General features: G+C 41.5%; 1 protein-coding gene across 4 annotated transcripts in view; it reads left to right on the top strand.

The window, feature by feature from the left end:
• The first annotated feature begins 5,053 nt into the window (after window positions 1-5,053).
• MRPL39 (mitochondrial ribosomal protein L39) overlaps window positions 5,054-25,405 on the top strand; it is a 40,537-nt gene continuing 20,185 nt past the window's right edge. For 3 of the 4 annotated variants that reach the window (XR_010318717.1, XM_023548491.2, XM_010590348.3), the window contains exons 1-8: window positions 5,054-5,185; window positions 6,516-6,722; window positions 9,863-10,002; window positions 12,058-12,157; window positions 14,112-14,179; window positions 17,043-17,155; window positions 20,258-20,323; window positions 21,261-21,414. Coding sequence is in view for 3 of the 4 variants with exons in the window: in XM_023548491.2 (XP_023404259.2) it covers window positions 5,113-5,185; window positions 6,516-6,722; window positions 9,863-10,002; window positions 12,058-12,157; window positions 14,112-14,179; window positions 17,043-17,155; window positions 20,258-20,323; window positions 21,261-21,414 (921 nt within the window). In the remaining variant the exon portion in view is untranslated. Of the gene's footprint in view, window positions 5,186-5,384; window positions 5,634-6,515; window positions 6,723-9,862; window positions 10,003-12,057; window positions 12,158-14,111; window positions 14,180-17,042; window positions 17,156-20,257; window positions 20,324-21,260; window positions 21,415-25,405 lie in introns of those variants that run through there. The other variant, XM_023548492.2, reaches the window with a different exon arrangement.

Raw genomic sequence — 25,405 nt, 5'->3', positions numbered from 1 at the left:
CAAGTCCCCCCCCCCGCCCCGCCCCATGTTACAGAGTAGAAGTGCCCCAGAGGGTTGTAGCTATAACCTTTAGGGAGCCCTGGTGGCACAGTGGTTAAGAGCTATGGCTGCTGACCAAAAGTTCCACCAGCTGCTCCCTGGAAACCCTATGGGGCAGTTCTACTCTGGTTTTGATTTTGGTTAATCTTTATGGAAGTAATCTCCAGGTTTTTCTTCTGTGGAGCCTTTTGGTGGGTATCAATCACTAACCTTTCAGTTAGTAGCCAAGCACTTAACCATTATGACGCAAAAAAAAGAAAAAAACAACTAAACCTGTTGCCATCCAGTTGATTCTGACACGTAGTGACTCTATAGACAGAGTAGAACTGCCGCATAGGGTTTCCAAGGCTGTAATCTTTATAGAAGCAGACTGCCACGTCTTTGTCCCACAGGATTGCTGGTGGGTTCAAACCGCCAGCCTTTTGGGTTAGCACCAAGCGCTTAACCACTGCACCACCAGGGCTCCTATTGTACCACCAGGGCTCCTTGATTAAATGTTGGTTTTCTATCATTTTATTCTAGTTCAGGACCCCCCTAGAAGATCATCTCCCGATGAGTCTGAATCATTGAACCTGATCTGTTTTCCTGACAGCAGTCTGGACCACAAGTGATTTCTTTATTCCTCCCAGGATCCTGCAGACAGTCAGGGCTTGGGAGCTTAGAGGAGATAAGATGGAAAAGGTGGTAAGTCAGGGCCAAGCTACGGAGAGCCTTGGAAGCCAGGCTATGGAGGAGGACTTTGTCTTGCCAAGTAAGTAATGGGGCCCTTTGAAAATTTTGAGTAGGAAATGGTGATGGTGGCTTATAGCAGGTACTGGGGGAAGGATACAAACAACTTGTGTGGGAGGTGGACAGATGTGATTCCTCACTTACGAAGGAATCTGAAAATCAATAGGAAGGTCAATGATAACACCATGTCCAGAAAGAACAACAGAGTCTTTCATGAATTTTAGCTAAGGATTTGTACCTATATCTTATTAAAGATGAATATTAATGCAAGAAAAATAATGTCTGCACAACCTAAGCATTTCTGTAATACTGTTAGAAATTCTTGTCCAAAGTATTGTCAAAAACCCTAATGCGCAGACAAATACCAGACATTAGTGTAACCAAAAATAACTATACCTGTTGCCGTAGGGTGGATTCCGACTCATAATGCAGCCGAATATATTTATTGTGAGTTGATACAATTCAAATGGGCAGCGTCAACCCAAAGGTACCGGGAAGGGGGCCCAGAAGGGGGGGAGGGGTAGTGAAAACAGGTTATATAGGTGGGGTCAGGGTAGGGTTGTCTCCTGAAGGTCATTGTGACTCTTAGAAACAGCCCAATGCCTAAGGCAAAATGATCTCTGCTCGGCTGCTTCCTAGGCTATTGTTTGACTTGAAGGTGACTTTATGAAAACCTTTCCTTAAAGACTCAAGGTTCAAGAGAACACCTAAGGGCAGATGGCTTGAGTGAGTCACCCCAACCCCATGGACACAGAGATCTGGATTCCAGGAGAATTAAAATGGTTTCTCAGGATCTAAAGGCTGTAAGGCAGTGGTTGAGTGCGTAAGCTCTATAGTTAGAGAGACCATGCCCAATCCGTTCCTCTCCTTGACTGTGTGGCTTGGATGAGTGACTTATTTCTCTGGTTCTCAGATTCTTCACTTGTAAAACTGAAGTAAAAAAAGAAAATAGCAGCTGTTATGGTTTGATCTGCATTTGCCCAAAATATGTGTTGTAAATCTTAACCCCTATACCTTTTTTTTTATACCTACAGTTATGATCCCATTTGGGAATGGGTTTTCTGTTATGTTAAAGAGGCTGTACAGAGTCTGTCTTAAGTCAATCTCTTCTGAGATAGAAAAGAAGATTAAGCAAGCAAGCAGAAATGGGGGGAGATAGATGCCAGGCCACATGAGGGTCAGCAAGAAATCAACGAACAGAAGCTGAAAAGAGACAAAGAGCCTGCAACCCTAATTTGGAATTCGAGCCTCCTAAACTGTGAGAAAATAAATTTCTGTCATTAAAGCCACCCACTTGTGGTATTTCTGTTGTAGCAGCACTAGATAACTCAGACAGGACCTGTCTCATTGGGTTGTTGTGAAGGTAGAACAACACTGTTACAGGGCGAGTCTTCCCGGCTTGGGACCAAGCCCTGTCTAGGTTCTTGCCTTCTACTGACCAAGAACGACCAGAAAGGCTCAGAGGCTCCACACGAACAAAGGTTTATTAGTGACAGAAAGAAAGCAGAGACTTGCAAGGGAGGGACAGAGAGAGCCTCTCCCCAAATGGAGGTTTTCCTGGAGTTTAAAAGGGGTTTCTAGGTGAGAAGGATCTCATGTTTTATTCATTGCTTTGGGGGGAAAAAGGCCGGGCTTTCTGAGAAATAGAGGGGTTAAGAAGTTAGGTGTGTGCCCATCTGGAATCCCAGGTGGAGTCAGTTTGGACAATGTCACGTCAGCACTATGCAGTCTCAGTGGCCACCTGACAGACAAGACTGTAAAGTCGCACCCATTCTCACTGCGCATGTCCCGGGATCGGCTGATTCTGTTCATCTCCGGAAAACAGCTTGTAGGGAAGATAGGTGGAACCTCATGCATCAGAGTCCAGAATGTGGGTTATCTTGTTACGCCACCGGCTATGGTGGAATCCTGAAGAACAACTTACAAGAGAGAGATGCAGGATGCCACCCCTATGGCAGGATCCTGAAAAAACAACTCGAGAGAGATATCTAAGACTTTGTGTGTCACAGGCTGCATGTGTGGGTTGTCTTGTAACATCCCTCACAGGATAGAGTCTCAGATCAATGCGCCGGTTATTCTGGTTTTGAGGCTCTCCACCCTTCTGCCCCGTCTCAATACGATGCCAGTAACTGCTTAGCAAGGGGCCTGGCACATAGTGAGTGCTCAGTAATGCTGGCTGTTAGTTACTGCCATTGCTGGCTTGATAATCATCATTACCTCTTGGATAGTTCCAAAGAATATTTTTTATAGAAAAAGGCTGAGGCAGTGAAAGGTGGATGTAGAACAGTTTTACTCTTTACCTATTAAGGGTAAAGAGATGTTTTAGGGAATTCTTGGCCAAAGAGCCACCTGGGGTAGGTCTTGTTAGCTCGCTGAACCTGCATTTTGTCTTCTGGAAAAAGGCTTGTTATACCAACTGTACAGAGAGGCTGTGAGGGTTGATAAAGCTGGCCCCTTGGTTGGCACAGGTTCAGTATTTGTCGGCCATTAGCCTTACTAACATTCTCCCAGTCAAGTTAATTTCTGTGACACCAGTAAGCCCAAATTACCTGCTCCCCAATGTGATTTATGATTAAACTTGCTTAAATTTGATGATCAGTGATTTTGTTTAAATCTTGCTCTAAAATGTTCTGAAGGCGACCGTGTGGTTTCTCGTTGTTGATGTTAGCTGCCGACCGTCTGCTCTGACTCATGGCGGCTCCACGTACAACAGAAGGAAATGTTGCCCAATCTTTCAACCATCTTCACAATTGTTGGTGTAGTCAAGTCCGTTGCTGCTTCACTGTGTATTCTGAGTGCCTTCCAACCTAGGGGGGCTCATCTTCCAGGACTCTATTGGGCAATATTCTGTTGTGATACACAGGCTTTTCATTGGCTAGTTGTGGGAAGAAAATTGCCAGGCCTTTCTTCCTAGTCTGTCTTAGTCTGGAAACTCTCCTGAAATCTGTCCACCATAAGTGACCCTACTGGTATTAGAAGTACTGGTGGCAGGACTTCCAGCATCACAACAACGTGCAAACCACCACAGTAGGCAAACTGACAGACAGGTGGTGGATATGATTTCTAAAAAAAAAAAAAAAATTGGGTGGGGTTAAATGGGGACAGTCTCTAAAATGCTGATGAAACAAAGAGCTTCTCAGGGAATCATGCATGCAAAATTAAATAGGAACCAAAACACACGCACACACGTGTACATACATACAGTTTGTGGTCTCAATTAGGATCTTACACGAAAGTGGTCAGGTAAAATGTAAGCTCAGCCACTTCATTACATGTCTCGTTTTAAAGGTGAACACACTTAATCCTACCCTGCGGGGTTGTCATGAAGGTAAAACCTAGACCCAGGAGACAGTAATCAATAGCGGTGTGGTGTCTTGTCATAGAATTGTTTTTAGCTGTTATTTCCACGTGGTGTGTTCCCATTGCGAGTCAAAGAGCAGAGGGGTAAAAGGCCGAGGGCCGCATTTGTCAACGTACACTCATTAAGTAAAGCCGCAGGGATAAAACAGCTAAATAACTATAGTAACAAAATTCCATACTTTACCTATGAAACAGGAGCTTTGGTGGCGCAGTGGTTAAAGCGCTTGGCTGTGAATAGAGAGGTCTGTGGTTCGAACCCACCAGGCGCTCCACGGAAGAAAGATGCGTGTGCTTCCGTAGAGATGACAGCCTTAGAAACCCTATGGGGCAGTTCTACGCTGTCCCAGAGGGTCGCTGTGAGACCGAGTCCTCTCCATGGCAACGTTTTTTTTTTTTTTTTTTTTTAACCTATGAAATGCTTATTTCAAATAGCAATAATGTCTTGGTACAAATGAATTAGACATTGTGTTGAAGTTTTTCGTAAGCCCGTTCATTCACTGAACAAGTATCTATTCAGTGCCTACTATGTGCCAGGCAGTGCTCTAGGCTCTTGGAAGATATCAGTGAACAAGAGCCAAAAATTCTGCCCTGGGATGCCTTTTTATTATGCTCTGCATATATACATATGCTAGATATTTTGTAAAGAGCCCTATTATAGCGTTCCCCCCAAGGTTAACACGTCGAGTTTCGAGGTCCACTTTAATATGGCTAATTACATGGAAAACCGGGTGCAGAGCTTCTCCAGCCGACCTAAGAAGCCACCCCTGCACACTGAGAGTTAATGAAGCCACGAGCCAGCGCCTGCGCTGGGACACTAGACCTTGCCCGCTAATCCCCATGGCAGCGCCAACGCGCCCCCTGGTGGCAGCTCGCAGCCGGCGCACCGGGCCCGGAACAGAGCTGTCCCACGGAACCCGAGGAGCGCGCTCAGGGTTCCGGGGAAGAGCACCGCAAGGACGCGAGCGCGGCAGTGCCACCGCTGCGATGGAGGCAATGACCTTAGGGGTCCGGGGGCTGCGGCTGTGGCGGGTCGCCCGCGGCGGCGGGGCCGGCCGGAGTGAGTTTCAGCGGCCGTGGGGACGGGGAGCGAGGCCTCGAGGGTGCTGTCGGCCCCGGTTGGGCAGGAGGCGGGGCCTGGGCGCCGCGGGGCCCCGCGGGGCAGAGGCGCAGGGTCTGCAGGGCCGGGTCGGGGGCGCAGGGCTCGGGCGGGGCCGCGGGAGGAGCTTGGGGGGCCTGTGCGGGGAGCCCGGTCCCCAAGGAGCCCTAGTGTGTCCTGTTCCCGTAGGACCGCGCTGATTCCTCGTCAGGTCCCCTGAGCGGGGCTTTGGACAGCAAGCTCGGCGTTTGTCGCCCTGGATGTTGGCGTTCCGCTGTGGGAGCGCCAGGCTGTGGGAGCTTCCTTGTCTTCCTCAGGGCTCTTCCAGAGCGACAGCTTTGCTCACCTGCCCGGTGATCCTGGAAACCCCGGCGGCACAGTGGTTAAGGTCTCGGCTGCTAACCTGAAGGTCGGCAGTTCGAATCCACCAGGCACTCCTTGGAAACCCTAGCGGCAGTTCTCCTCTGTCCTACAGGGTCATTAGGAGTCGGAATCGACTCCACGGCGAGGGGTTTGGTTTTTAATGGGTTTCCTAATGATTCTGGCCTAGTTTGGACTCTACTTCCTGGTGACTTTTTGCCCCTTATTATAAAGCGCAGGAAACCCTGGTGGAGGAGTGGTTAAGACTATGGCTGCTAACCAAGAAGGTTGGCAGTTCGAATCCACTAGGCGCTCCTTGGAAACTCTATGGGGCAGTTCTACTCTGTCTTATAGAGTCTCTATGAGTCAGAATTGACTCGGCGGCGGTGGTTTTTTTAATTATAAAGCACAGATTATAAACCACAGAATTATAATTTTTTAATTATAAACCACAGAAGCAATGGATGGGAGTAGAGATCCGAGGGTGAAGCGGGAAAGTTGAAGTAAAGGCATAGATCTGGGCCAACTGCTGTTTTCTTCTGTTGGCGTTTTGTCTCATTATTGTTAGAAAACGATTTAAGTTTACCTCAGAGCAGCTTTTTGGCAAACTCTTTTTAGAGTTCTCTGGCTTCTTATTCTTTCCTTTTTATATCCAGTAAGCAGTTGCTCTAACACATGGTGACCCCACGTGTGTTGGAATAGAACTGTGCTCTGTAGGGTTTTGCATGGCTGATTTTTTGCAAGTAGTTTGCCAGGCCTTTCTTCTGAGGTATCTGTGGGGTGGACTTGAACCTCCAACTTGTCTGTTAGCAGCCTAGCAGGTTAACTGTACCACCCAGGGATTCAGGAGTAGGGTGGAGTGGAAGTATCAACAGTGTATCATTCATTTTTTTTTTTTCCAGTTTTCACATTCATTGTAATTTTTCCACAGAATTTATAGCGACATCGCCAGCATCTCAGCTGTCACCGACGGAATTGACAGAAATGAAGAATGAGCTCTTTAATAAAGAGAAAAGCAGGCAGTTATCATTAACACCTCGAACCGAGAAGATTGAAGTTAAGCATGTTGGGAAAACTGACCCTGGCACTGTCTTTGTGATGAATAAAAATGTTTCGACTCCTTACAGTTGTGCCATGCGTAAGTAATGGAATCAAGATAATCAATTTTGACCACTTTACATGATCGGTGCCCAAGCACTGGTACAGAGAGGACATGCTGTAATTGCTGCTTGAACTTCTCAGAAGTTCTCCTTTATTTGGCATCTTTGTTCATTGTCTGTTTAGCTCTTGGGAGTGCTGTGGTCTTGCAAAGTTGGGACTCTTGGGCAGAGGTTGTCTCGAGACTTGCTTGAGTCTGGCTAGGTTAGGGAGTCATAATTTTTCTGACAGAAGGATGGCCGTAAATGCATTGTTACTGCTTTGCTTGCTCTTTCTCATGTCCTGGGAGCAGTTACCCTGCTGGTCTCTCATTAAGGGATTTTCGATAAAGAGACTCTGCCCTGGCGTCATAGCTTTTTTTTTGTTGTTGTTGTAGTGTTCCTCTCTAGCTCTTTATAGCCTACTTTGTATTTATTCTTTGCTTGCCACCTGCCTCTTTGTTGTAACATTTGTTGAAGTTCATCTCTGCATGTGGTGGGTATGTGAGGGGAAACGTGCACAGGGTGGTTGTGATTGGGGTGAGAATATTTGTTTCTGTTGTTAGCTTAGGAGAAGTCACTACCCTGTGTGTAATTTAGTATGGGGATGAAGGAAGCAGGCCTGCTATAGATTACTTTTTAAAAAATACTGTACTGTGTTTTAGGTGAAAGTTTACATAGCAAATTAGGTTCCCATTTAACAACTTTTATACACATTGTTCCGTGACACTGGTTACAATTTTCCCAAAATGTCAGCGTTCTCATTATTTCCATTTTACTTGTTCTGTTTCCATTTATCTAGCTTCCCTGCTCCTCCTTGCCTTTACATCTTTGCTTTTGGGTAAATGGTGACCGTTTGATTTAGTATAGTAGATTGTTTAAGGGAGCACATTCCTCACAGGTGATATTACTTATTTTATAAGCCAACTTGTTATTTGGCTGAAAGGTGACCTCTGGCAGTGACTTCAGTTCCAAGTTTAAAAGGTATCGTGGGGCAGTAGTCTTGGGGGTTCCTCTAGCCTCTGTCAGTCCAGTAAGTCCAGTCTTTTTTTAGAAATTTGAGTTTTGTTTACATTTTTCCACCTTTCTATCAGGGACTTTCTATTATGTCCTCGGTCAGAATGGCTGGTAGTGGTAGCCGGGCACCATCTAGTTCTTACTGGTCTCAGGCTAGAAGTGGACTAGTTTCGTCTTTGAGTCTTTGGTTTCCTTTAGTCTCTTTTGTTTCAGATGAGTAGGGACCAATAGTTGTATCTCAGATCACCGCTCACAAGCTTTTAAGACACCAGACGCTACTTACCAAACTAGGATGTAGAACATTATTTTTATGACGTGTTATGCCAGTTGACTGAGTTGTTCCACAAGACTGTGGTCCTAAGCCTTTTAACCCTGTAAACCAATCCCACAAGGTGTTTGGATATATCTAGGAAGTCTCTGTAACTGTGCCCCCACGTGCTTTATTGTATATGTGAATATATGCAGTGCAGTCAAACATGCTTATACACATGTATATAGATACACCTATACATGCACACACATGTACTCACATGTGCCTTCCTATACACATACATGCATACATAAATACCTGTGTAACCCAGCTCATATTTTTTGGTTATTTTACTGTTGTTGCAAAAGTGCACCTATTATAGTATTTACCAAAGTTGTCCCTTATTTTTGCATATTTCTTAGTGTCATTTGTCTTGGTCAAGTTGTGCAGACTTCACCGGTATTGGTATTGCCTTTCCCATCACCAGAAACAATAAGTGTCTACTATCTAGAAAGTGAGTCTCCCTCCCACCTGTGGTAACCAAAGAACGTTGCTTTCTGTGTTATACCTATTCTTGACTTTTTATAAAAGCGAGACCATGCAATATTTGTCCTTTTGTGATTGACTTACTTCACTCAGCAGATAGTCCTCTAGATTTATCCATGTTATGATATGTTTCACAGACTCATTCTTTATAAAGTTGTATAATATTTCATTGTATGTATGGTATATATTGCTTTTAAGCAGAATGTTTGTATACGTAACTTTAACAGAACTGGTAACATTTAAATTTGGAAAGCCCCCAAAATAAAGCATGGCATAGATACACAAACACACAAACACAACTAGCTGCATTGTTCTAACTGGAAAACTCAGCAGTGTTTCCATTTAAGTCATTAACAGCTTCAGTTACAAGCTTAAGCTGGTCTACAGAGAGTACACTCAGCCTTCTTTTACTCCAGCACTTGAATTAGTACTCTGGTGATTGTTCCTTCGTGTGTTTTGTGAGCGTTTGTTGAACCTGTGCTGTGTGAGAGGCATTGGTGTTACAGAGGAGACTGACCCAAAGCCCAGGCCCTTATGGAGATTTGTCCACGTGACATGTAGAAATGAAGCGTCTGAGACTCGTCATTCACACCTTCAGTCATGCAGTAACCTTTTCTCCAGTGCCTACTATGTTCCAGGCCCAGTGCTAGGCTCTGGATATCCTGATAAGTGAACAAAAACAAACATGACTCCTGCTTTTATGGAAATTATATAAAAAATTATATAGTGGCCGATAATTTAGACCCTGTAGTTTGACCACTTTTGTGACTAGCTGCATCCTCAAGAACGTCTGATTGGGATTTCATTCTTGGTCCCTAGAGCAGACCACAGCTGATTGGCTTACATGTGAATTCATATTAATAATTAAAAACTGGTAACTACAGTATTTAACTTGAAGTAAGAGATGGTTTGGGAGCAAAGCCTAAAACCCGTATAGAACAGATTTATTGTGGGTGCGTATTAATACATTTTCACTTCTAAATTGTATGCATGTATATCCAAATATATCTATGATGCTGCTCTCTGAGTATGTGTATTTATCTCTTAGAAAATCATTTTATTAAACATTGACAAATTCATGTACAACTCGGTTCAATGATTTTTATAAAGGGTTTGCATAGTTTTGTTAATAATCAAGAATATCTTGGGTGTGTTGGATATTATTTTTTATTGGTTACTGATGTAACTCATAATGCATTTTTTGCCAGAAAGACAACTTGAAAAATCTTGCCTTTCCATTGTTTTAAATATTAACGTGTTACTTAAATGTGTAACATTTCACTGTGGGTTTTGTTACATTTGAATTATTAATCCATTGTAAACTTGTAGATCTAAGTGACTGGTACTGCAAGAAGTCCATCTTGGCTCTCGTGGACGGACAGCCTTGGGACATGTACAAGCCTTTGACCAAGTCCTGTGAAATTAAATTTCTTACTTTCAAAGATCGGGACCCAAGAGAAGTGAATAAGGTATTTCTGTCTCTCCATTCCCCCACCCCAGCTTTATTATTCTCCATTTTTTTTTTAAAAGCTCTTTTTCTGTGGCATATGAAATGTTAAAATAAGGCCACAGGTCCAATGTTGTGCCGTACTAGATAGTTAGGGTTTTGCTTATTACATCAGGCATTTCCCTAGTTCCCAGATACCTGTGTCATCCAGTTCTCTGTATTTTGGTTTGAGAAAGCTCTATGACATGGCTTTCCTATTCATGTCTTTGTTCACTGTACATTGATTGATCACCCTTTATGTTGTGGGTGGTTCCATTCCCATTGCTACTGCTTGCATTCAGCCTTTGACCATCTTCTCTGAATTATTTCAATAACTTTTTACCTTTCTCTGCCCCCCTGCCCCCCAATACTTAAAGCCTTTCTTCATAGTCCCATGTGATTTTTATTAAGCGACATGTTTGGATCATGCCACTTCTCCCTGAAGACCTTGCTGCCTTTAATGTTCATGTAACCTTCAGCCCTGTTTAACACAGCCCCAGTCTGCTCTTTCAGCTTTGCCCCCTACTGTATTTTTCCATTTTTTCTTCCTTCTGGATGCACTAGAGTACTGTGTCACTCAGGGTTTATGTAACTGCCTGACTTTTGTCGAAGTTACTCCCTTAATGCTGAGCGTTTTCTTTCCTCTGCAATTAAAACCCTGTTCATCTTTTACAGTTCAGTTAAAATGCCATCAGCTCTATGGAACTTTCTGTTTCTTCTTATCAGAATGAATCCTTCTTTAGAGTCTCACAACGCTTTGCTCGTGCCTCTGGGTATAATATTTGATTTTGCCTGTAACAAACTGTTGAATGTATTAGATTCTTGGCTCTGGGAAGAGAGGGACCCTGTCCCTTATTACACCTCATCCTTGATTTGCACATAAATCCAAAAACCAAACCCGTTGCCGTCAAGTTGGTTCCAACTCGTAGTGACCTTATAGGACACGGTAGAACTGCCCCATAGGGTTTCCAAGGAGCGGCTGGTGGATTTGAACTGCCAGCCTTTTGGTTAGCAGCTGAGCTCTTAACCACTGCACCACCAGGGTTGAGCATGTGTTATGTATCAGGCATTGTTCTCGGTGATTTACAGGTAGTAACTCATTTAATCTCATAAAAACTCTACAAAGTAGGTGCTCTTATCTCCATTGTCTAAATAAGAAACTGAGACAAGGAAAGATTAAGCAGCTTGACCAGAGTTACCAGTTTAATAAGTGGTAGAGTCCCGATTTAAACCTAGCCTTTTTACTCTAGAGTTCAATGCCAAGGGCATTTAAAAACGTTCAAGTAGGATTGATGAAGAAGTACGTTTTGCAACTTGCCTTCAAGCCTGAGTTTGTACCTATTTTTGGCACGTGTAATATGGTCCCATAGAATACATTCGGTAGCAGGGCTTGCCACACACAACCAAGTGACCTCACTTTAGTAGAAAGTGCCTAGTTACAGTATTGCCACTAAAGAGAATCAGATGGGCAGGTATGATGCAGGTATCCTGTTTTTTGGCTGAGGTGTTTGCATGGATACCCATACCAGGCATGTGCTGTTAAAATGAAAGCCCACATGGGTTGCTTTGATATAAATATGAGTAACTTGAGTGCTGTCTCATGGATGTGATGTATAAGGAGTCATAAATTTTGAAAAGGTATTTTTTTGCTTCCTGTATATGATATAAATAGTTATACATTAGTGTATTTATATTGTTTTAGCATAAGCTTATTAACAAATTAACTATCATGGGTTTAAAAGAAAGTTACTAATGGATAGTAAAATTTTCTGTTGGTTGCTAACCATTATAGCGTCTGAGGCCTTGTAAGAAATGTGGCAGCAGCGTGAACTGGTACTTCATTTTTCTGTGGATTTTGCTTTGATGAATAAAAGTTGAGGTCATGTCACAGCGTGATGGTCACTATCAGTGCAGGCTGAGAATGGGCAGATATTGAGAAATATTTCCCGAGTCAAAGTTTATCTAAATTTTAATTATTGTGGAAACTTCAGCGAATGCTTAGTACACATTATGTCTGTATGTTTTATTTTTCCCCTAGGCATATTGGCGTTCCTGTGCCATGCTGATGGGCTGTGTGGTAGAGCGCGCATTCAAAGATGAGTACGCGGTCAGTCTTGTCAGTGCTCCAGAAGTTCCTGGTAATGTACATAAATATATGTGTATATATGTGCCCTTCCTAATCCTTGAATATTTTGGTGCCTATTTCTGATGATGTATAGAGTTCATTTATGATTTTATCTAATATAAATTACTGTCACAAATAAAAAAAAAGTCACAAATACATTCCATTTATTATGGGTAACAAAATCCATCCCATTGTGAAGTAATGTGAAATAATAATTAACCCATTGCCATGAAGTCGATTCGGACTCATAGCAACCATATAAAAAAAACATATAGGACAGAGTAAAACTGCCCCGTAGCATTTCCAAGGAGCAGCTGGTGGATTCCAACTGCCGACCTTTTGGTTAGTAGCTGGACTGTTAACCACTGTGCCACAAGGACAATAACTGGTGAAGAGTGCTTCTCCTGAACATGAATTTAGTGGATTACCCTCCACAGTGTCTGTTTCTTACCACTTTAAGTGCTTGTTCCCAAACTGAGTATGTGAATGAGGAGGACCTGGGAGTACAAGGAGGCTTCTGGAAAGAGCTGGGCTTAGTTGGAGCCATTTTACCAGAAAGAGCTGTGGCTCTGGAAGGGGCACGTCTGGAATCAGGGAAGTGGAAGGGTACAGACTCTTCCATGTTCTGGTTGATAGTTCATATTGACATTGTTTGGCTAATGCAGATGCTGGCATTTTTGCTAAAGAAAATTTTTTTGTGTACGATATGCACTCAAGATGAACGACTTGATAGAAAACAAGCAATGGACATGAATGGGCAAGTTCCAAATTGGAAATACTCAATTTCACTTGAATGACATTTTGAAACAGTAATAGGTTACCTTTGTTAGACTGAAAAAGAAAGTGTGATGATAGCCGTTATTGGCAAGTATGTGATGAAGAGTACTACTGTACATTATTGGGGGATGTTTGAAAATGGTGTAATTCTTTTTGGGTTACACTTTGTTCATATCCACCAACGTTTTAATGTGTGCATTCTCTTACACCTGAAGAATTTATTCTGTAGTTACACAAGAAGCTAAAGGTGTGTGAGCATGAATGTCCTTTGCAACATTGTAATAGCAAATACCTGGAAACTATATAAATGTGTATACATAGGGTTTGAATAGATAAAATGTGAGATAGGTCATTTTCAGTGGACTGTTATTTGACTATTAAAAGAATGAAATACAGCCACTGATAGGGTAGTTACTGTGTGCTGTTGAGTCAATTCTGACTCCTAGTGACCCTATGTGTTTAAAATAATTTTAAGTAAAAATAGGATTTCACAGCAATATGTATAGTAGGATCGTATACATATATATATATATTTTTTTTTTAAGAGGGTAGGAGTATATATACCAGAAATATTTGAAAGAAACTCAAGAAATGATTCATAGTGTTGATTTTCTGGGAGGGGGAATTTTTCAGGTACACTGTCTCTACTACGTGAGTCTTTTAGTATGAACATGTACACATTTTTATAAAACGAACAAAACAAAGATGAGGTTATTTAGGAGGTATTAAATAAGAAATGCATCCAATGTTTTGTGAACATTGAGTCATTCATCATCTTATTAAATATTTTGTTCTTTTGGAATTGTTGTATCTAGTAACTATTTGAAATGTGTATTATGATGCTAGAGCCCCATTGGCGCAGTGGTTAAGTGATAGGGCTGCTAACCAAAAGGTCAGCTGTTTGAATCCACCAGCCGCTCCTTGGAAACCCTATGGGACAGTTCTGTTCTTTCCTCTAGAGTTGCTATGGTTTGGAATTGACTCGACAACAACAGGTTTTTTGGTTTTTGTAGTGATGCTGTTCTTGGAGAAAACTGGAGTGTTTTACAAAATACCAGTGATTTGTGGTTAACAAAAAAAAATGGGGTAGAAAAAAGTGACGGAGGTTGGGCAAGCAGCTGGATAATGGAAGCAGTTTTATAACTGGTAGAGTAGGAAGAGATTGCTGAACCTTTCTGTTGTGTTTACAGTGATTGCCGGAGCCTTCTGTTATGATGTGGTTTTGGATAAAAGACTTGACGAGTGGAAGCCAACAAAAGTAAGCCCTTTAATTCTTTGGAGTATTAAATTAGAGTCTGTGCCTTTCCCTGGTTGATGTGGTGGGCCTGCAGCTGTACCTGCTTAGGTCCTCTGGGCACAGTTTGGATACCACTGCCTAAACCGTTTTAGCCTGTTGAGTACCGCATATTCTCCTTTTACCTGAGGGTTACATGTGGAGAACTGGGGGGGAGTTAAAGAATCAGACTATTGATAAAGCTGCCCCCTGAAATAGCAACAAATAGCAAGAGTTTTCTTTGTGAGTGTCCTGCCTTTGTAATAAAGGGTGGTCCTGTTGTTTCAGGACTTGGGGAGCAATACCAGTTACCACTTGCTGTCCCACTGATTCTGACTCATGGTGACCATATATGTGTCAGGATTGAGCTGTGCTCCATAGGGTTTTGAATGGCTGGTACTTTTGGAAGTAGATCAGCAGGCGTTTCCTCTTGTGGACTCAGACTTCCGGCCTTTCGGTTAGCAGCCCAGCATGTTACCCATAGGGTCTTGCTAACAAGCATGACTCGTGCCAGAATTTAGTAGATAGGAGTACTGATGGCTGCCAGAAGGCAACCGTAGATACTTAGTTATGATTGGGGGTACTGTCACTTCCCTCGTAGTTAAGCAGAAGTGTCTGCCCTAAGGGTAGGAAATCTGGCCATCAGAAGAGAGGAGGCAGTATAGTCGTTCCATTTTATCAATCCCATGGTGCACATTTCCCCCCACATTTCAGTTATCTCTGAAAACAGTATATCTTACAGTAAACGGCGTCTTAAACAGAATCGGTAGTGTTTGTTTCTTAGTCGTAAATTTTATATTCAGTGAAAGAACTGTAGTTCTTAAAAAAATCAAAGGCTTTGGAATTAGGAGAAATCCAGGGTTAGATTCTTGCTTTGGAAGTTATTATTTGTGTAACTGAGAGAGAGAGAGAGGAAGGAAAAAGGAAGGAAGAGAGAAAGGGAGGGGCAAGAGAGAGGCTGGGAAAAGATTGGTTCTCTTTCTTCGTGATCTCTGGGTTCTTGTCAGATTCCGTTTCTTCCTTTTCAGGTGTGTCCCCAAATTTAAGAATAAGTTCTCACTTTATTGGGAGAATTAAATAAAGACTGGTTAACCAAGATTCAGCTCTTATTATCCATGACATTTACTGCCTCTTTTTTCTTTTTATTTTTTTAAGTTTTTTCTAAGAAATGTCCTAGCTAACTGCAGACTCCATGGGGTGGGTAGATGGCTTAGAGAAAGTAGGAGAGAGTTACATTGAAGTAGCAGATACACTAAACCATGAATGTGGATATGGTATATGATAAAACACACCTTTAAAGAATAGAAAAGAATTATTTCATTCAAAAAATTCTAATAGGAAATTCATGGAAATGATTTTATTATAAAAATTTTTGTATAGAAATTATTTGCGTAATAGTGGTTGATCTTTGTGAAGATTTATAGTACAAAGCCTCAAATTTTTCAATTTTGGTAAAAATATAGACAATAAAACATACATCCATACAAGAGTTTTTGCTTGTATAGCTCAGTGACAATGGTTACATACTTCACGTTGCGTCACCATTCTCATTGTCTCTCCCCATGTTGTTTCACCACCATTAACTCAGACTCTCTGTCCCTTGAAGCTCTCACCTGTGCTTTAGAGTTACTTTTGGCAATTTGAAGGAGCCCTGGTAGCACAATGGTTAAGGACTCAGCTGCTAACTGAAAGGTCAGTGGTTCAAAACGACCAATCATTTCAGGGGAGGAAGAGGTGGCAGTCTGCTTCCCTAAAGATTTATAGCCTCGGAAACCCTGTTAGGCAGTTCTACTGCGTACTGTAGGGTGGCTGTGAGTTTGAATTTGACTCGACGGCAATGAGTTTGGTTTTTGGCTTGGTTTGTTGATTTGATTTTAACAAAGACATTTCTTTAAAAGAGCACAATGTCGAAGGGAGACATTATTAATTGAGCTAAACCATTGTTTAGCTCAAAGGTGACTTCATGGGATAGTTCAAGGTTTAAAAACTGTTTCCAGGCAATACATTCGGGGGTTCTTCCAGTTTCAATATGTCTAGTAAGTCTGGATTTCATAAGAATTTGAAGTTCTGTTACTTATTTTTCCTCGTTTTGATCAAGACCCATCTATTGGGTCCTTGATCAAAAAGTTCAGCAGTTATAGCTGGGGCACCATCTAGTTCTTCTGGACTCACGGCAGAGGAAGTAGTAGTTCATGGAAGCAGTTAGACCTGCAGTCCATTTCCTTCTCTGATTCTCAGGTCTCCTTCTTCCTCTGTTACTCCAGGCTTCATCATTTTTTTTTTTTTTATTAAAAATCTCATAAACATTATTAGTGTGTAATATTAAATCATTTTAAATGTGTAAAATTAATATTTTCATTAAACAGAAATATAGAGAGGTGAATGTATGGTATTTTTTGAAGAGGGCCGATGGTGACATTTTCATATTCTAGTAAGAACTTTCTGAATCATGTAAACGATAATTTTTTTCCCACTTATTTTAAAAACTTATTTTTACTCATAGTATAAACAATTTTTTTGTGTGTCTTGCTTATTAACATTTCTTCTTGTTGCACCACAGTTTTAATAAATATAATACTGTATAGTTTGGATAAAATGCTTATGAAAAATTCTTATAGGATTATTTTGGGGGATGATTATTAGGGGAGGCTGATAGCATAATTACAAGTTTTATAATTTGTAGAATCAGGAGATATTGCTAACCCTGTATTTTATGGCCCAGATATTCAGTTGTTGCAAATTGATAACTTTTTCCCCTAACAGATTTTAGTTTTTTTTTATCTTGTCTAATTTATGGAGAAATACTTTTAAGTAATGTGTTATTCCGGCTAATGCTTTCATTTTTAAGGAGAACCTGCATTCCTTCACAAAAGATGCACATACTTTAGTTTATAAAGATCTTCTATTTGAAACTTTGGAAGTCGAAGCAAAAGTGGCATTAGAAATATTTCAGCATAACAAGTAAGTGTTCGTTTCCTTAGAAGCAATATTAAGCTTCCCCAAATTATAGATAATAAAAGAAATTTAGCTCTTAACAGTCTTATATTCAATGAACATATGACACCTTTTTATTTTCAGATCCAGGATCTCCTTTCCTCCTCCAGCCTGTTGAGTTTTGTCCATCTCATTTTGCTTATTTCACTGAGGAAACACTGACATCATTAGATAATTTTCTCACTTTGTTTTACTTCTCTGTTTGTTGGGCCAAATATATCCACAAAGCAGCATCATCCCCCTATTCTTCCCTTTGTGAAGTGATAACATAAGTTAAGAACCTTACTCTGTGTGCTTTGCAGCCTTTCCCCCCATCCTTCCACTCTTCGAATGAAAAGGGTAAGACTGAAAACACAAGCAGTTTGGAAGTTGATGTTGTATGTTCACACGGCGAGGTCTTAAGTCTTCTGCATGTAAATTACCCATTTGATGGATTACCTTTGTCAGCATTTTAAATCCTGCTTAGCTTCCCAACTCTCTTTGCCACTCAGGAAGCTTCATCTTCTACTAGTCCTGTGCTCTAGGAAATTTTAATTATTAATCTAACTGAAAATTAGAGCTGATTAGAAAGGGAAACATGTGCTTCGAAAACAGAACTTTTGCCAACTATGCACTCAAAAGTTGTGGAAGGTTATGGATTAGGGTTTCTCTGGGTACTTAAAAGTCGAATCTCACATTCTCATATGGGTAGTTTATTATACATATATTCTCAGGTTAGTCCACAAAGACCCCTTGATACTTACTCTATCTTGTCATTTCTCAAACTGATATCTCTCAGAATACTCTTCCATAAGACAGTGTTTGATATGCTGCCAAAGGTGTACTATGTTCAACTAAGTCTGGAGAAAACTGGCATAAACGAATTTAATCAGTTTTTAATGTACTCATATCACTGTAAAGTCTCCCAAAGTGGACATTAAAAAAAAAAAAAAAAGCCAAACCAAACCCATTGCCATCAAGCTGATTCCAACTCAGAGCATCCCTATAGGGCAGAGTAGAACTGCCCCATAGGGTTCCAAGGAGTGGCTGGTGGATTGGAACTGCCGGCCTTTTGGTTAGCAGCTGAGTTCTTAACCATTGCTTCACCAGGGCTCCAAAGGGGATATAGAAAGTAGTGTTTTCCAATTGCATGTGTCTGTGGAACCCTGTTTCTTGAGTAATGAAAAAACATTTTCTTTATATTGATCACATGTTGAAATGATAACGTTTAGGATATGCTATGAAGGGCCATGGAAACCCTGGTAGCGTAGTGGTTAAGTGCTACAGCTGCTAACCCAAGGGTCGGCAGTTCAAATCCACCAGGCGCTCCTTGGAAACTCTATGGGGGCAGTTCTACTCTGTCCTATAGGGTCACTATGAGTCAGAATCGACTCGACGGCACTGGGTTTGGTTTGGTTTTTTTGTTATGAAGGGCCATAAGGTTTTCACTGGCTAATGTTTTTTTAATGCTTTGCAGAAGTAGACTGCTGGGTCCTTCTTAATTGTGCTCATGAGGAACCTTTGCGTAGATCAAGAGGCAGTTGTTCAGACAGAATAAGGGGATACTGATCTGTTTAAAGTCAGGAAAGATGTATGTCAGGGTTGTATTCTTTCACCATACCTATTCAGTCTGTATGCTGAGCAAATAATACAAGAAGCTGAACTATATGAAGAGGAATGGGGCATCAGGATTGGAGGAAGACTCATTAACAACCTGCGTTACGCAGATGACACAGCCTTGCTTGCTGGAGGTGAAGAGAACTTGAAGCACTTACTAATGAAGATCAAAGACCACAGCCTTCAGTATGGATTGCACCTCAAAATAAAGAAAACAAAAATCCTCACTATTGGACCAATGAGCAGCATCATGATAAACAGAGAAAAGATTGAAGTTGTCAAGGATTTCATTTAACTTGGATCCACAATAACAGCCACTATCAAAAGACGCATTGCATTGGGTAAGTCTGCTGCAAAAGACCTCCTTAAAGTGTTGAAGAACAAAGATGTCACCTTGAAGACTAAGGTGCGCCTGACCCAAGCCATGGTATTTCCAGTCGCATCATACGCACATGAAAACTGGACAATGAATAAGGAAGACAGAAGAAGAATTGACGCCTTTGAATTGTGGCGTTGGTGAAGAATATTGAATATACTATGGACTGCCAAAAGAGTGAACAAATATGTTTTAGAAGAAGTACAACCAGAATGCTCCTTAGAAGCAAGGATGGCGAGACTGCGTCATACGTACTTTGGACATGTTGTCAGGAGGAATCAGTCCCTGGAGAAGGACATCATGCTTGGTAAAGTACAGGGTCGGCAGAAAAGAGGAAGAGCCTCAACGAGGTGGATTGACACAGTGGCTGCAACAGTGAACCCAAGCATAACAACGATTGTAAGGATGGCTCAGGACCAGGCAGTGTTTCATTCTGTTGTGCATAGGGTCGCTATGAGTCAGAACCGACTCGATGGCACCTAACAGCAACAACAGCATAAGGGCCATACTCTGCATGAACTCAGTTTGGGAATTTGAGGATTTAGGTACCTATGGAACATCTTAGTGAGTGATTAGAAGGATCTTGGTTACACAGTTTGGGGCTCAGAAGGCATGTGGATTAGAGGCGGGGATGTGGGGGATATAGATGCTTAAGTGGTAACTAAAGTGCAAATCAAGTTGCTAGCCTCTGGAGAATGCTAAAGTGAAAGGAGGACCTAGAACAGCTCCCTCAGAGACACCACATTTAAGGAAGGAGGAGACAGAAGATTGGCAGAGAGGAAGATACATAGGAGACAGCATAATGGAAGCCTCTGAAAAAGGGCACTTTGAGAAATGGTGGTAAGCGGTGATAAGGAAATGAAGGACCAAAGATACCCATCAGGTTGGCTCCAAGGAGGCACCTGTGGCTTTGGTGAGAAGTGGGTGGAGTCTTGGGGCTGTGGCCAGATCGAAGGGAGGTGAGAAGTGGATAGGGAGCTGGCTCCAAGTAGACACCGCTCTTTCAAGAGGTACAGCTGAACAGGAAGAGAAAGAAGGTACCTTTAAACAGCTTTTGTATATTTAGAGTTTTTTTTTTTTTCTTTGCTGCTTCTCAGGTACAAAATAGATTTCATAGAAGAGAAGGCATCTCAGAACCCCGAGAGAGTAGTCACTCTACACAGGTAAGCAAGAACTTAAAAACCAGCCTCTATTCTAATTTGTAGTGAGGCTTAGCTCCGTTGTTACCTAAGTGAAGGGTACAACTGAAATAGATGAATTTGTACCTTATTTGGTTACTCTTAATACTTTACTTTATATCCCTCTGTTCATTGTTTTAATACTGAGGGAACTGGAGGCTTTAAATTATCTTCAGGAAGAGTTGTGGTTTCTGTTCCTCATTGTTATTTTTATTTCTGCATTTCAAGAGTTGAAAAGCTGCTGTATAAAAATTATAATTTGAGGGTTATTTTAATTTTGAAATTGCACAAAGCATTTATGGTCATGCATTGGACATGATAGTTCATTGCGTACAGACGTAAGGACACTGACTAATCAGTTATGACTTAGGTTAGATGCGTAGGTTAAACCTAACGTGCTCTCTGAGGCGGGGTAAGAGGTCCCTGCTCATGTTGACATTCTTCCTTGGAGCACAGGTCCCACGACAATGCGTTATGCAAAGTTGACTTCCTGGCCTGTATCTGTTTCCTCAATATCACGCCTTACTGATTTGGACTGAGGTTTTTCCCTCTAGAAAGTTGCTTTTGGTGTCTGGACACTGTCCTACATAGTGTATTTAAACTCTGTTGCAATGAGTTGTGGTGAAGCTGAAGAATACCAGTTTTCGATATTGGGTCCACTCGGCAGCACCATGTGTTCAGTGACTTCAAAACCTTTAAAGTTATAATGATGCTAATGAAGCAGAAGGTTCACTTGACTTTAATTTTCAAGGTTTTGGCGGCTTCACTTGAGCTCGTTATGTAAGCGGTTGTTGGAGACTAAATTGAGCCACATAGAATGATCTTAATTAGGGACCTAGCTGCAAAGAGAATAGTTTTTTTTTGAACTGACTATTATAAAAGATTTGATTTCAAGGTTTGTTTATTTTTTAAATCAAATCAGATTTGGTGATTTCATAGATGTGACCGAGGGCCCTCTTATTCCAAGAACAAGTATTTGCTCCCAGTATGAGGTGTCAGCGGTTCACAACCTTCAAGCCACGCAGTCAAGCCTCGTCCGAAGATTCCAGGGTCTCTCTTTGCCTACTCACTTAAGAGTAAGTAAATCTTCAAGTTCTGGTTCTTTCAGTTTGGTGTGGGTGTATTTCTAGACTTGATTTTATACCAATTTGAATGATATAAAATATAATTTTCACTGTCGTATGACACTATATGTTATAAACTCGGGCTTATGATTAAAAACAATTTTACCCAGGATATAAGCAGATAATTTACAAAAGAAACAGTTGAAAATATTACATCGAATTGAGATAGTATTTTTACTTTTTCAAATTAGCACAGAGAAGAGAGTATTGAGGGGGCATTGGGGCGCATATTGGTCAGACCCTTCTGGAATGCCATTTGGTCTTATATTTGGCATGTTCTTCCTGCCATTTATTTTGTGTGTGTGTGCTTTAGGTGAAAGTTTACGGCTCAAGTTAATTTCTCATACACAAATTTATACACACATTGTTTCCCCACAATGCGACAGCACACTCCACTTTCCACCCCAGGTTCCTTGTGTCCATTTATCCAGTTCCTGCCCCTTCCTGCCTTCTCATTCTGCTTTTGGACAGGAGCCGCCCATTTGGTCTCATGTATCTGATTGAACTAAGAAGCACACTTCTCACGTGTATTATTTTTTTATAGTCCTGCCTAGTCTTTGTCTGAAGAGTGGGCTTTGGGAATGGTTTCAGTTCTGGGTTAACAGTGAACTGGGGGCCATAGTTTTGGGGATTCCTCCAGTCTCTGTCAGACCATTAAGTCTGGTCTTTTTATGTGAACTTGAATTCTGTTCTACATTTTTCTCCTGCTCTGTCCAGGACTGTCTGTTGTGGTCCTGTCAGGGTGGTCATTGGTGGGAGCTAGGCACCATCCAGTTCTTCTGGTCTCAGGCTGGTGGAGTCTCTGGTTCATGTGGTCCTAATTTAGTCCTTTGGGCTAATATTTTCCTTGTGTCTTTGGTTTTCTTCATTTTCCTTTGCTCCAAGTGGGATGGGACCAATGAATGTATCTTAGATGGCCACTCACAAGCTTTTAAGACCCCAGACACCACTCTTGCCAGTTTTAATGATCTATTCATGACCCAGAGTCTGTCAGGTTCTACTTTTCTCTCACCTCTTGCTAATGCTTATTTTTTAAAAAATTTTAGATAATTATGGGTTCACACGCAGTTATAAGAACTAACACAGAGAGACCCTATGTACCTTTTCCAACTTTCCCTAATGGTAACATCTTTCAAAACTTTTGTATACCAGGGTATGGGCAATAATGCAGTGAAGATACAGAGCAATTCCATCACCACAGGATCCTTCATGTTCCCCGTTTGTAGCCACACCTAATACTTTTGCCTTCCGCCAGCCTTCCTCTTTACCCCTGGCAACCACTAATCTGTTTTTCATTTCTGTAATTTTGTTATTTCAAGAATGTTACATGAATGGAGTCACACAGTATGTAATATTTTGGGATAGAATTTTTTTTTCTCCCCACTCAGGATAATTCTCTGGACAATCAGCCAAGTTGTTGCAGGTACCAGTAGTTTGTTCCTTTTTATTGTTGAGTAGTATTCTTTGGTGTGGTGGTACCACAGTTTCTTTAACCATTCTCACATTGAAGGACATCTGGGTTATTTTCCAGTTTTTGGCTTTTATGAATAAAGCTGCTATGAACATTTTTGTACAGGTTTTTGTGAATTTCAGTTTTCATTTCTTTTGGTTAAATACTGAATTACAATTGCTGGGTTTATGGTAAGTGCACGTCTAGTTATTTAAGAAACTACCAATCTGTTGTCTAGAGTGGCTGTACTGTTTTAAATTCCCACCCTTGCTGCTTTTGGTATTATCACTATTTTTTATTTTAGCTATTCTGATTGATGCATAGTGATTTCTTATTGTAGTTTTAATTTGTGTTTCCTTGTATTGGGTAATGACGTTGAACATCTTTTCATGTGCTTATTTGGCATCTATATATCTTCTTTAAGGAGCCCTGGTCGTGCAGTAGTCAAGCGCTTGGCTGCTAACTGAAAGGTCATCATCAGTTCGAGCCGACCAGTGGTTCCTTGGGAGAAAAGACTTGGTGATCTGCTCCCATAAAGATCACAACCTAGGAAAACCTGTGGGGACAGTTCTACTCTGTCCTGTAGGGTTGTTGTGAGTTGGCGTTTTGACTCATTGTACATAGTAACAACATATCTTTGGTTAAATGTCTGCTCATGTCTTTTGCCCATGTTCTACTTGAATTGCTTGCTTTTTCAGCATTGAGTTTTCTTTTTTTAAATAATTTTTATTGTGCTTTAAGTGAAAGGTTACAAATCAAGTCAGTCTCTCACACAAAAACCCATATACAACCTGCTACACACTCCCAATTACTCTCACCCTAATGAGACAGTCTGCTTTCTCCCTCCACTCTCTCTTTTCGTATCCTTTTCGCCAGCTTCTAACCCCCTCCACCCTCTCATCTCCCCTCCAGGCAGGAGATGCCAGCGTAGTTTTAAGTGTCCACCTGATCCAAGAAGCTCACTCCTCACCAGCATCCCTCTCCAACCCATTGTCCAGTCCAATCCATGTCTGAAGAGTTGGCTTCAGGAATGGTTCCAGTCCTGGGGCAACAGAAGGTCTGGGGGCCATGACCACTGGGGTCCTTCCAGTCTCAGTTAGACCATTAAGTCTGGTCTTATGAGAATTTGGGGTCTGTATCCCACTGCTCTCCTGCTTCCTCAGGGGTTCTCTGTTGTGTTCTCTGTCAGGGCAGTCATCGGTTGTAGCTGGGCACCATCTCGTTCTTCTGGTCTCAGGATGATGTAGTCGCTGGTTCATGTGGCCCTTTCTTTCTCTTGGGCTTGTAATCACCTTGTGTCCTTGGTGTTCTTCATTCTCCTTTGATCCAGGTGGGTTGAGATCAATTGATGCATCTTAGATGGCAGCTTGCTAGCGTTTAAGACCCCAGACGCCACTCTTCAAAGTGGGATGCAGAATGTTTTGTTAATAGATTTTATTATGCCAATTGACTTAGATGTCCCCTGAAACCATGGTCCCCGGACCTCTGCCCCTGCTACGTTGGCCTTCGAAGCATTCAGTTTATTCAGGAAACTTCTTTGCTCTTGGTTTAGTCCAATTGTGCTGACCTCCCCTGTATTGTGTGCTGTCTTTCCCTTCACCTAAAGTAGTTCTTATCTACTATGTAATTAGTGAATACCCCTCTCCCACCCTCCCTCCCTCCCCCCTATCGTAACCACAAAAGAATGTTTTCTTCTCAGTTTAAACTATTTCTCAAGTTTGTATAATAGCGGTCTTATACAATATTTGTCCTTTTGCAACTGAGTAATTTCACTCAGCATAATGCCATCCAGGTTCCCCCATGTTATGAAATGTTTCACAGATTCCTCACTGTTCTTTACTGATGCGTAGTATTCCATTGTGTGAATATACCATAATTTATTTATCCATTCATCTGTTGATGGGCACCTTGGTTGCTTCCGTGTTTTTGCTATTGTAAACAGTGCTGCAGTAAACATGGATGTGCATATATCTGTTCGTGTAAAGGCTCTTATTTCTCTAGGATATATTCCAAGGAGTGGGATTGCTGGATCATATGGTAGCTCTATTTCTAGCTTTTTAAGGAAGCGCCAAATCAATTTCCAAAGTGGTTGTACCATTTGACATTCCCACCAGCACTGCAGAAGTGTTCCAGTCTCTCCACATCCTCTCCAACATTTATTATTTTGTGTTTTTTGGAATAATGCCAGCCTTGTTGGAGTGAGATGAAACCTCATTGTAGTTTTGATGTGCATTTCTGTAATGGCTAATGATCGTGAACATGTCCTCATCTATCTGTTAGCTACCTGAATGTCTTCTTTAGTGAAGTGTCTATTCATATCTTTTGCCCATTTTTTAATTGGGTTGTCTTTTTGCAGTTGAATTTTTGCAGTATCATAGATTTTAGAGATCATCACCATTGAGTTTTGAGAGTCATTTATATGGTCCAGCTAATAATTCTTTGTGAGATGAGTGGTTTGCAAAAATTTTATCCTAGTCTGTAGCTTGTCTTTTC

Source organism: Loxodonta africana, chromosome 20, assembly GCF_030014295.1.
Source record: "Loxodonta africana isolate mLoxAfr1 chromosome 20, mLoxAfr1.hap2, whole genome shotgun sequence".
NCBI classification, from domain to species: Eukaryota; Metazoa; Chordata; class Mammalia; order Proboscidea; family Elephantidae; genus Loxodonta; species Loxodonta africana.
The sequence above is the reverse complement of the archived record's forward strand: the minus strand, read 5'-3'. Positions and strand labels throughout refer to the sequence as shown.